We start from the raw sequence: 13,114 nt of genomic DNA on the forward strand, positions 1-13,114 counted from the left end.
GATGGTGATGATGATGATGACTGATGATGATGGTGATGATGATGATGACTGATGATGATGGTGATGATGATGATGACTGATGATGATGGTGATGATGATGATGACTGATGATGATGGTGATGATGATGATGACTGATGATGATGATGGTGATGATGATGAGGAGGAGGAGGAGAAAGAAAAAGAGGAGGTTGTTGTTGATAATAGTGATGATTGATGATGATGATGATGACATGATATGAGGAGGAGGGTGATGGTCATGATATTGATGATGATGATGATGATGATGATTGATGGTGATGATGATGATGATGATGATTGATGGTGATGATGACATAGATGATACGAGGAGGAGCATGATGGTGATGATTGATGGTGACGATGATGATGATGATGATGACGTAGATGATACAAGGAGGAGCATGATGGTGATGATGATGATGATGATGATGATGATGATGGTGATGATGTTGATGATGATGATTGATGGTGATGATGATGGTGATGATGTTGATGATGATGATGATGCTGATGATGATTGATGGTGATGATGACATAGATGATACGAGGAGGAGCATGATGGTGATGATGATAATGATGGTGATGATGGCAGTGTTTGCATGAAAGCTTAAAGAGTACATGCATACTGTATGACCTCAGGGTTAAGGCAGTGAATAAGGAGGCTGCCAGAGATCAAGCAGCATGGAGAGCCGCCAGGAGGTGATCAAGACCAACACAAGCAAGCATGCTGGAGCCTTGATAAATGAAACAAATGGGAAGGCTGCCAGAGATCGAGCAGCATGGAGAGCCGCCAGGAGGTGACCAAGACCAACACAAGCAAGCATGTTGGAGCCTTTATAAACGAAACAATGAACAGGGAGGCTGCCAGAGATTGAGCAGCATGGAGAGGCGGTACATAGAAGCATTTTGGAGCATTTAAAAACAAAACAAATGAATAGGGAGGCTGCCAGAGATTGAGCAGCATGGAGAGCCGGTACATAGAAGCATTTAGGAATCTTTATTAATGAAATGAATGATATAACACAAACTGTACCTTAATAAACTGTTCTCTCTCTCTCTCACTCTCTCTCTCTCTCTCTCTCTCTCTCTCAGGTACGCGGCCGCACCTTCAGGAGTGATGGTGATGTACCCTGGGACGCTGATGGACCGCAGCTTCGACCCGCGCTCCCAGAGGTGGTACCTGGGCGCCCTGGCCTCCCCCGGCAAGGTCGTGGTCTCGCCCCCTTACCTCGACCCAGGTGGAGCGGGCCACATCGTCACTCTTTCGCACACCATTTATCAGGTCGGCACTTTTATCATCGTTATCATCATTGTCATCGTCATCATCACCATTATCATTATCATTCCTTTATCTGTATTTCCCACTGCTTATGACCTCCAGTCTTTCAAATGCAGTGTGTCCAGGCATCTCGAAGTGAATGGATCGCTCTCTCTCATCATCATCATTATCATTCCTTCATCTGTATTTCCCACTGCCTATAACCTCCAGTGTTTCAAATGCAGTGTGTCCAGGTGTCATGAAGTGAATGGATCTCTCTCTCTCTCTCTCTCTCTCTCTCTCTCTCATTTTAATACAAAGAAGGAGGAACCAAAGGCCAGAATCCCACAAGATTGTTCCCTCCAAGAAAAAACAAAAACAACAAGTGAGCCAAATTTACGATTCGTTCATTTTGCGATGCCTGGACACACCGCGTTTGAAAGGCTGGAGGCCATAGGCAGAGGGAAATAACGCTGCAATCCATCATCCACTCGGGTGATGGAGTGCGAGTTGAGGGACATACGAGTGGGCATCGAAGCCATTTCAGCGCTGTTTGTGAAGGTGTCTGTCTGTCTGTCTGTAGCACCATTTACAAAGCTTACTAACACAGGGCGACATGGAGGTGATTTGTTTGTGGCCACCCCGAACGGGATTGAGGCGTCTGGCAATAGATAGATAGATAGACTAACACCTCATCCTTATTGGGATAATATTAATGGTGTGGCTAGATCTTTTTTTTTTTTATGTGAAGAAGAAGGAACCAAAGGCCACGAGTCCACAATAACTGTTCCTTCCAAGAGAAAAACAAAATACAAGAGAGCCAAATTCAAGATCCATTCATTTTGAGATGCCTGGACACACTGCGTTTGAAAGACTGGAGATCATAGGAAGCAGGAAATACAGACAGAGACAGACAGTTCCAGAGTTCCATGAAGGTGTGTGTGTGTTTTTCCAGGGAGGGTCAGCAGCCATGCACTCACCGGCGGACCCAGTGGTGGCGGTGTTGGCAGCGGACTTCACCCTGGGGTACGTGTACAAACTGCTGCTGGACCTGGAGCCATCGTGTGACCACCCACCACACCAAGGTACCGGCTGCTTGAAGTCTGTCTGTCTGTCTCTCTGTCTCTCACGTCTCTCTGTCTGTCTGTCTATCCATATATCTATATCTGTCCATCTATCTGTCTGTCTATAGTCAAACACACACTGCAAAGAATTATTTCAGGGTCTTTCTATCTATCTGTCTATCTATCTGTCTGTGTGTCTGTATATCTATCCATCTGTCTCTCTATCTATCTGTCGGTCTCTGTCTGTCTGTCTATATATCTATCCATCTCTCTGTCTATCTATCTATCTGTTGGTCTCTGTTTGTCTGTCTGTCTATATATCTATCCATCAATCTGTCTGTCTATCTATCTATCTATCTGTCTGTCTCTGTTTGTCTGTCTGTCTATATATCTATCCATCTATCTGTCTATCTATAGTCAACCACATTCACACTGCAAAGAATGATCTCAGGGTCTGTTTGTCTGTCTGTCTATATATCTATCCATCTATCTGTCTATCTATAGTCAACCACATTCACACTGCAAAGAATGATCTCAGGGCCTCTCTGTCTCTTTTTCTCTCTCTCTCTCTCTCTCTCTCTCTCTAAATAAATAAAATAAGTGAGTAAATTAAATCAGGTGAATTACAACACAGTACAGTACCGCCTTGGTAGTCAAAGCAGTTTAAAAATCGTTGGTGCGATGTGGACTAATGTCTGATATATCGGAAAAAGTCCGGGTTAGCAGGGGTGAGTCCGGATGTCGCTTTTAAGGGAATGTCACATTTTTCGGACTGGTTTGGGCTCCAATTAGTCCGTTATAGCGAGGTCGTACTGTACTGTAAAGAAAAACGGAAGGTGACATGACGAGGGCTTTCAGTATGTTACGTGTTTGGTTCGCGTTTGGTTCACAGGTAAGGAAGAGCAGCAGGTCCGTTGCTTCCTGGTGGACCACGAGGGGTACCTGGTGGCCCACCCGTCCCTCCTCGCCCCGGCCTCGTCCCACGCGCCCCCAGCCAGCGTCCCCCCACACATCACACACCAGGTACGGCATCTTGACACCCTGTACTGTGGTGTGTTTTGTAGTGTTAATCTTGCACTTCTTCGTGACTAGCTTCATATTCTGTTGTTAACCTTCTGCACTTCTTCATGACTAGCAGCATATTCTAGTGTTAGTCTTCTGCACTTCATCATGACTAGCATTATATTCTAGTGTTAATCTCTTGCACTTCTTCATGACTAGCAGCATATTCTGTTGTTAATCTTCTGCACTTCTTCATGACTAGCATTATATTCTAGTGTTAATCTCTTGCACTTCTTCATGACTAGCATCATATTCTAGTGTTAATCTCTTGCACTTCTTCATGACTAGCATCATATTCTAGTGGTAATCTCTTCTATAACTCAGTATTCAAGGTGGAGAGATGGTAATATTGGGCCAAGTTAGAGTGAAGAGAGTATAGACAATTGGTAGCAAGGGATTAATGCTAGAATATGCTGCTAGTCACAAAGAAGTGCTAGAGATGGTGTGTTAATGCTAGAATATGATGCTAGTCACAAAGAAGTGCATAGAGAGGATGTGTTAATGCTAGAATATGATGCTAGTCACAAAGAAGTGCTATAGAGGATGTGTTAATGCTAGAATATGATGCTAGTCACAAAGAAGTGCTATAGAGGATGAGATATGCTGGAATATGATGCTAGTCACAAAGAAGTGCTAGGGATTATGTGTTAATGATAGAATATGATGTGAGTCACAAGGAAGTACTATAGAGGATGTGTTAATGCTAGAATATGCTGCTAGTCATGAAGAAGTGCTAGAGAGATGTGTTAATGCTAGAATATGATGCTAGTCACAAAGAAGTGCATAGAGAGGATCTCTGGATAAGCTGTTGGTAGTCTCTCTCTCTCTCTCTCTCTCTCTCTCTCTCTCTCTCTCTCACACACAACCATATCTTAGTAAAACATGAGGTGATGATGATGATGATGATGATGATAATGACGATGGTGATAGTGGTGATGATGATGGTGGTGGTAATGATGATGATGATAATGACGATGATGATGATAATGAGGATGGTGGTGGTGGTGATGATGATGATGATGATGATGATGATGGTGATGTAATTCCACACCCAGGAGCCAGTGGTGTCGATGGAGCTGCTGGGTGGTGGTGGCGGTGGCGGACTGCTAAGCAAGGAGTGGTGTGGTAGGTGGTGGCGTGGCGCAAGTGAGCGACATTACTCCCTCCGCCTCCCCCAGGGCCAGATTGTTGCCTCACCTGCACCGGGTGACACTCAGGTAAGAAAAAAATACACACACACACACACACACACACACACACAAAATGCAAAGAAACGTAAAATATTGGAAATGGGTATAAGTACCAAGAGGCCATCACTGAATTATTTGATGGGTAATGAACCAATCACAAAAGCGAGAGAAGAGAAAGATTTGGGAGTGCTGGTCCAAGATAGTTTGTCACCTGATAAACACATTAACAAGGCAGTTAGAGAGACGTATAAACTCCTGACTAATATAAGAGTAGCTTTTCATTATATGGATGAGGAGATGATGAAAAAATTGATAGTGGCCATGACCTGCCCCAGGTCGGAATATGCAGCAGTAGTGTGGTCCCCACACAAAAAGAAAGATATAAACAAGATTGAAAGAATACAAAGAACAGCAACCAAGATGGTCCCCAGTCTGGCAGACCTGTCGTACAGAGAGGGGCTTGAAAAACTGGATTTGGCTTCCTTAGAGGAAAGGAGAAAGAGGGGTGACATGATTGCAGTGTTCAGGACCATGATGGGAGTAGATAGAATTGATAGAGAAGATCTGTTTGTATGGGATAAGAGAGCAACAAGAGGACACGGAATGAAACTGAAGAAGCCAAGCTGCTTGAAGGATATCAAGAAATATAGTTTTCCTTATAGATGTATAGACCTGTGGAATAGCCTGGACAAAGAGATCGTCCAGTCTAAAAACTTAATTGAGTTTAAAGCTAAATTTGACTTATTGAGAAACAGAGACAGGACCCCACGAGTGTAGCTCATTTCCTGTATATCACAACTAGGTAAATTCTGTTAGGTAAATACACACACAGATGGATGATGGTGAGAAATAGATAGAGAGGAGGGCAGACACAGAAAAAGAATGATTAAGGTGAAGAAAGAAGTAGGCAGCACTACATCAAGTGAGTGGATGATGGTAGTATGATTTAATGTGTGGTAGTTAGATGAGTAATATAATGATATGTAATGTCACAGCGGCTCTCCATACTGCTCAGTCTCTGGCAGCCTCCCTAGTCAGTCCCTTATCCCTAAGGTCACACTAATATTATGTAATATAATGTAATGTTGGGTAGTACAGTAACATTACATTCGACCCCACAGGAAGATAGCACGTGCCTTCAGTACGCTTTAGCTGCCGTCCCCTCCACCAACCTCATTCTGGGCATTATCAACCAGACCTGCTCCCCTGCCGTCGCCTTCTGTCCCTGCAGTATGGTGAGTCGATGCCCGTTGTGTTATCAGAAGCTCCCTAACACCTTTTCCCAAGTAATTTGTTTTGGTTATTATACCTTGCTGTCCTCATCTGTGTTACATAAATCCTTCTGCCAGACCTGCTGCCCTGCCATTGGTTAACCCTACACGCCGGGGGTTTTCCGATGTCACACGCTCCTCCCTATGGGGTAATTTCCATGATTTTGGAAAAAATACCCGTACTTCAAACCATAATATCTGCCAGACTGTAACAGCTAGAGAAAAAATTATAGATACATAAGACTCATCAACTCTTCCTCTTTCAAATGATGGTATCCCCACATCTGTAGGAGGTCCCGTCGATGAGTAAGGATATGTTAAAGTTCAAAGGGTAGCAGGAAGATGCTTGTGGCTATACACATCAACCAGCGTTGCTCTGCGCCCAAAATCATGACAGCCATACACGTCAACTGGCGCGTAGGGGTTGAAGAGGCTCCTCGACACCTCTTCTTCGCCAGTTTACTTTTAGGTTCTCTTGTCAGTTATGGAGTCTCCTTAACACCTCATCCTTAATGATTTATTTTGCTTATTACATCTTACTGTCCCCTTCTGTATTAAATCCATCTAATAATGCCATTTCCAAAGTAATTTTATTTGTGATCATATTCAGCTTAGGGAGACCATTTTATTTCTCTCCATTTTTTATTTACCTCCATTTTTTATTTCCCTCCATTTTTGTATTTCCCTCCATTTTTGTATTTCCCTCCATTTTTTTATTTCTCTCCATTTTTTATTTCCCTCCATTTTTGTATTTCCCTCCATTTTTGTATTTCCCTCCATTTTTTTACTTCCCTCCATTTTTTTATTTCCCTCCATTTTTTTTATTTCCCTCCATTTTTTTATTTCCCTCCATTTTTTTTATTTCCCTCCATTTTTTTTACTTCCCTCCATTTTTTTCTTCCCTCCATATTTTATATCCCTCCATTTTTTATTTCCCTCCATTTTTGTATTTCCCTCCATTTTTTATTTCCCTCCATTTTTTTATTTCTCTCCATTTTTTATTTCCCTCCATTTTTGTATTTCCCTCCATTTTTTATTTCCCTCCATTTTTTATTTCCCTCCATTTTTGTATTTCCCTCCATTTTTTATTTCCCTCCATTTTTGTATTTCCCTCCATTTTTTATTTCCTTCCATTTTTTATTTCCTTCTATTTTTTATTTCCCTCCATTTTTTATTTCCCTCCATTTTTGTATTTCCCTCCATTTTTGTATTTCCCTCCATTTTTTATTTACCTCCATTTTTTATTTACCTCCATTTTTTATTTACCTCCATTTTTGTATTTCCCTCCATTTTTTATTTACCTCCATTTTTTATTTACCTCCATTTTTTATTTACCTCCATTTTTGTATTTCCCTCCATTTTTTATTTCATGCCATTTTTTATTTCCCTCCATTATTATTATTATTATTATTATTATTATCATGCCATTATTATTATTTCCCTCCATTTTTTTTTTCCCTCCATATTTTTCTTCCCTCCATATTTTATGTCCCTCCATTTTTTATTTCCATCCATTTTTTATTTCCCTCCATTTTTTTTTTTTCTTCCATTCAATATCCCTTATACACATTTTTTTGTGTGATGGATTATTATATTTCTCTATATTTATTATTATTACAGTATTATTATTATTATTATTATTATTATTATTATTATTCCACACCACCCTTACCATTATTATTTATTCATCAGTATTTATTTATTTATTTGTTTTTTTACCCTGTCTCTCTGATGTTATTTTTCATATTAATTTTGGTCACTTCTGTACATATCATATATATATATATCAAAATTCAGGTGAGGGTTTTGTAGTGAAGGGATAAATGAAGTCTCTCTCTCTCTCTCTCTCTTTCTCCAGGATAACTACCTGTGCCCAAGTGAATCAATAATATTCTCTCTCTCTCTCTCTCTCTCTCTCTCTCTCTCTCTCTCTCTCTGTTAGTGAATATATACAAACTTTTTTTTCTTTTTTTTTTTTACAGGATGATCGACTGTGCCTAAACTGCCAGCTGGTGGAGGCCGGGGCGTGTGAGTGTCCCTGTGAGTGTCCCCTGTCCCCTAACCCCTGCCCCGACACTGCCCCGGGACCCCACCTCCCCCCGCACCCCTCGACACCATCCGACACCCCAGGACACACCAACGGCACCCCAGAGGCTCGTAATCAAATATGGCGGACGTACTTCAGCAGCGCAGATGGTGGGCCGAGAGTACTAGCGTTGGATGCACAGGTTTGCATCACAAGTAGTACATGTTACAGGCGGATTTGTACTGTATTACCAGGCAGGATCGTATTACAAGAGGGTGTGGTGGTGAGGCTGTGTGTGTGTGTGTCGGAGCTGGATTCACATGCCACACCCCAGATGCCCACCATCGGGTCCTCACTTCGTTTCGTTTATAAAGGCAGCATCGTATTGTTTATAAAATCTCCAACATGCTTGCTTCCGTTGGCCCTGCTCACCTAATGGCGGCTCTCCACGCTGCTTGATCTCTGGCAGCCTCCCTGTTCAGTCCCTTATCCCTGAGGTCACATTCTATGGCCTCGTCCCAGGTCCTGTTCAGTCTGCCTCTTGCAACTCCACCCCCCAATCTTCAAACTTTTCACACTTCTCATCTTCCACACCCAACTGTCTTCCTCCATCCTCTCCACATGCCCAAACCATCTCAGTCTACCCCTCCTCAATTGTATAATAATGCTTACCATCTGGATGTGGATGTGATAGAAAGCATTAGGAGAAATACATTGAGGTGGTTTGGCCGTGTGGAGAGGATGGAGAGCGAGAGACTAACGAGGAGAGTGTATGTGAGTGAGGTAGAGGGAGGGAAAAGGGAAGGGGAGGCTGAGGATGAGATGGAGGGATGGAGTGGAGAGGTATATGGGTGAGGGGGGTGTGAGCTGGGGGGAGGGCAGTGAAATGGCAGTGGACAGGGTAACGTGGAGGTGTTTTGTTTGTGGCCACCCCATGCAGGATTAAGGCATCTGGCAATAGATAGATAAATAGATAGATAGATAACCTTACCTATTCAGCATAGGATAGACTCTTTGAATAGGTGTTAGAAATTCTGTCTATCTGTCTGTCTATTGCCAGACCCCTCATTCCCGTTTGGGGTGGCCACAAACAAATCGCCTCCATGTCGCCCTGTCCCCCGCCATTTCACTGCTCTGCTCCCAACTCACACCCCCCTCTCTCATAGAAAGAAATTGCTTTAATAAATTTTCAAGAATATAATAGGGCTTTCCTGGGTTAAGTAAAGCAATCTAGTAGTAACAAGACTAGCTAAAAAAAAAAAAAGATACTACTGTATATATGTCACCCAGATTCATTTTTTTTTTTTAATGCAAGAAAGAAGGAACCAAAGGCCAGGAGTCTGCAAAATTTTTCACTCCAGGGAAAAACAGAAACTAAGAAAATACGGTTAACGTGCAATTTAGGCAGTTCGTGCTGCTGCTTGACAGTTAAATATCACTTTAGGACAGGCCTCTCACATTGAAGCTATCCATTTCCTACTTCCTATGGTCTCCAGTCTTTTAAATGCAGTGTGTCCGGGCATCTCAAAATGAATGGATCTTGAATTTGGCTCTCTTTTGTATTGTTTTTGTTTTTTTCTTGGAAGGAACGGTTTGTGGGCTCCTGGCCTTTGGTTCCTTCTTTCTTGCATGAAAAAAAAAGTTATGCTATATTTTAACCCCTCTTGTTCAGGAAGCCCCTCCTAACTTTAAATTGTTTTGGAAATAACAATGATAAACTAAAAATATATTCACCTGGATTTAAGAGGTTAATAATTCATTCCACAGCCCCCAGCCCAGGCCCCCACCTGCCCCCGCACCCCAGAGGCACCCACGCCCCTCCAGTACTCCATTGGCCTGCTGACCCACCTTGACCCATGTGTTGACCCGGAGTGCTCACGACATGTGACGCCCGGCGCGTGTCTGGGCGTGGCGGGGTGCGTGTGGTGTCACGTGAAGGCGGACCGCGAATCGCCCATCCCCCACCCGCACTGCACACCCGTCCACCAGTGCTATGGGGGCATCCTGGGGGGACCTTCGCCCTACCCACACGGTCTGGCCACACTCCCGCACTCCGACAACACCCATGGAGAGTCAGGCAGTCCCATTGGCCCAGGTAAATTAGTCGTTTTTGTATCGTCTTTCTGCACTCCACGCACATCCCTCAATAATTATCTCTACTTGATATTTATTCTGTCATTTTGTTTTGTTTATAAAGGCTCCAACATCCTTGAATGCATCAGCTTTGGTCACCTAATGGCGGCTCTCCATGCTGCTCGATCCCTGGCAGCCTCCCTATTCAGTCTTTTATCTCTGAGGTCGCATTCTATGACCTCGTCCCAGTCTTTCAGCCTGCCTGTCACAACCCTATCCTCAACATTCACACGGCTCACAATCTCCATCCAGTTGTCATCCTTCACCCTCTCCACATGCCCAGACCATCTCAGTCTACCCCTCCTCATCACAACACCAACACAGTCAGGAGTTGTTTCATTTAAAATTCCTTGCTCATATAACACCTATTGGCAATTATATCTTTATTTACTCTATTGTGATTAACAGTAGGTGACTTATGAAGTTTGGAAATTATCTGTAATGTTAAATGGGATATATAAAATTATATTTATAACAAAGTAAAATATATATTTTGATTGTTATTATATTAGTATATTAGACTGTTTTTATTATAAAACAAGGGTAAATTATGCAGTATTGTATATACAGTACATGAATTTAATTATTACACTTCACAGCTCACACTTGACAAGTTGACACACCCGTCCACCTCTGCTCTTCAGCTTTAAGCTCCTCATACACAGTCAGACTCCTTCAACAACTGAGACAGCTCCATCTTGAGCAGGTTCATGTTGCCCTTCATAAAAACAAACCACTCAGAGTTCTTAGAGGTTAGGCTGGTTTACCGGCGGGTTTGTGTTTGCAAAAGTACTTCCGCAAATGCAAAGCTACAAATTTGCATAAAATTTGTCACAAAAGCAAACCTGTAAACGAAATCACACTTCCGCAGTTGCGAAATCTGCGGTTTGTGGAAGAGCCTGGCTCTGGAAAGAGTGAGGGAAAGACAGACAGATGAGGGAGTGTAAAGTCACCCATAGGCAGAAGGAAGATGAAAGAATGAAGGAAAGACAGAAGAGGAAGGAAGGAAAAGGGGAAAGGGCAGACACCCAAAGAAGCACTACATCGAGTGAGTGGATGGGGATTGTCCCCATCTACTTTTCCCTTTAACTTGGCCTAAAACTGCCATCTCTCCATCTTCAATATTTAGCACAAGAATATGATGTTAGTCATGAAGAAGTGCTATGGAAAGGATGTAGAGTCACAGCATTGCCTTTTTCTACCACTGAGATGTGTGAAATAAGCTGCAGAAGCGTAAAAATCTGGGCCAAGTTTAAGTGAAAGGACTGTAGCATCATATGTTCTCTCGTGTAAATCACTTGTTACAGCTGAGTGTTCATGTTAGAGAGGTGGGAGTTTTAGACCAATTTAAAGTGAAAAAAGTATAGTTACCTTTTCTGACAGCAATTTTTCCACGCCTGTCAGTGGCGGGTGGGATCATGGCGGTGTTCCTGGTGGTGGCGGTGGGCGTGTACTGCTACCGTCAGCATGTTGGCAGCGGTGGTGGCAGTGGGCGGCCCTTCTACACCACGCCGAGTCTACAGGCACACCCCTCACACCACCCCTTATACCAGTCCCAGCCAGCGCACGACCTGGATAACACAGATGAAGATTTATTAGGTAAGAAACACACTGAGGTGGTGTGGACATGTGGAGAGGGTGGAGAGTGAGAGACTGATGAGGAGAGTGTATGTGAGTGAGGTGGAGGGGGAGGCCAAGGATGAGATGGAGGGATGGAGTGGAGAGGTATATGAGAGAGGGGGGTGTGAGCTGGGAGCAGGGCAATGAAATGGCAGGGGACAGGGCGACATGGAGGCGATTTGTTTGTGGCCACCCCTTACAGGATTAAGGCATCTGGCAATAGATAGATAGATAGATAGATAGATAATGCTTTCATGTTCGTATGCTAACATCCAACTTAACGTGCTTTCTAACAACTTATTCTGACCTAACATTTTCTAAGTTAATCTCACCTATGCTAAATTAACATAGCCTTACCTAGTCTATCGCACCTGGATTCTTAGGTGGAAGAAACAAGTCAGGGTAGTGATGGTGATGACAAAGGTGATGATGATGATGGTGATGATGATAGTGCTGCTGATGATGGTGATGGTGATGAACTTGTGCATGCAGGTGATGTGTGTGGTGTGTGTGTAGGGAGTGTGATGGTGATGGTGAACTTGTGCATGCAGGTGATGTGTGTGGTGTGTGTGTGTAGGGAATGTGATGGTGATGATTATGATGGTGATGAACTTGTGTGTGCAGGTGATGTGTGTGGTGTGTGTGTAGGGAGTGTGATGGTGATGATGATGATGACAACAATGGACTTGTATGTGCAGGTGATGTGTGTGGTGTGGGTGTAGGTAGTGTGGTGATGATTATGATAGTGATGAACTTGTGTGTGCAGGTGATGTGTGTGGTGTGGGTGTGGGGGGTGCGGCAGCGGCAGTCGTCAGTCCCTATCGCATGAATCCCGGCTACCGTCGCCCCCCTGGCTTGGCGGACTCCAGTGACCAGGGCTACTCCACCATGACCCCACACGATGACCCCGACAACCCACACTATGCCGATTTGGGGGGACTCGGAGGGCTTGTGGCTGCCGATGACCCCCCGTCGTCCTCCGGGTGGTCCCCCCCTCCCTCCCCCTCGCCCCGGGACAGAGGCGACCTGACCCCACCCCTTTCCGGTGACCCCGAGCCAGGTCACACCCTCCTGTCGAACTCAGGGAAGCGCACTGGACCAAACATCATTCAGGTGCCGGTGACTGTACACATGGTGGACTCGGTGTGATGTCTTCCCTACCACACCACCGCATTTACCACAAACACACCCTCCACCACCACCGCATTTGCCACAGACACACCCTCTGCCACCTCTCCGACAACTCCCCACCACTCCTCTGCCAACTCTCCAACTCCCCACCATTTCTCTGACAACTGTCCAACTCCCCAGCACAGCTCTGCCAACTCTCAACTCCCCATCACTCCTCTGCCAACTCTGCAACACCCCACCACTCCTCTGCCAACCCTCCAACATCCCACTGTTCCTCTGCCAACCCTCCACCACTCCTCTGTCAACTCTCCAACTCCCCACCACCCCTCTACCAACTCTT

General features: G+C 44.1%; 1 protein-coding gene across 1 annotated transcript in view; it reads left to right on the top strand.

Annotated features, from left to right (window-relative positions):
- LOC145396214 (VWFA and cache domain-containing protein 1) overlaps positions 1-12,792 on the top strand; it is a 33,126-nt gene extending 20,334 nt beyond the window's left edge. Inside the window, exons 15-23 of the mRNA XM_080269649.1 lie at positions 1,112-1,301; positions 2,233-2,362; positions 3,243-3,364; positions 4,459-4,620; positions 5,715-5,828; positions 7,847-8,092; positions 9,658-9,985; positions 11,428-11,622; positions 12,410-12,792. Coding sequence (XP_080125775.1) covers positions 1,112-1,301; positions 2,233-2,362; positions 3,243-3,364; positions 4,459-4,620; positions 5,715-5,828; positions 7,847-8,092; positions 9,658-9,985; positions 11,428-11,622; positions 12,410-12,792 — 1,870 coding nt within the window. The remainder of the gene's footprint in view (positions 1-1,111; positions 1,302-2,232; positions 2,363-3,242; positions 3,365-4,458; positions 4,621-5,714; positions 5,829-7,846; positions 8,093-9,657; positions 9,986-11,427; positions 11,623-12,409) is intronic.
- Positions 12,793-13,114: the final 322 nt, after the last annotated feature.

Source organism: Coenobita brevimanus, chromosome 35 (genome assembly GCF_032717465.1).
Source record: "Coenobita brevimanus isolate Jiangsu-jjx chromosome 35, ASM3271746v2, whole genome shotgun sequence".
In the NCBI taxonomy this organism is placed as follows: domain Eukaryota; kingdom Metazoa; phylum Arthropoda; class Malacostraca; order Decapoda; family Coenobitidae; genus Coenobita; species Coenobita brevimanus.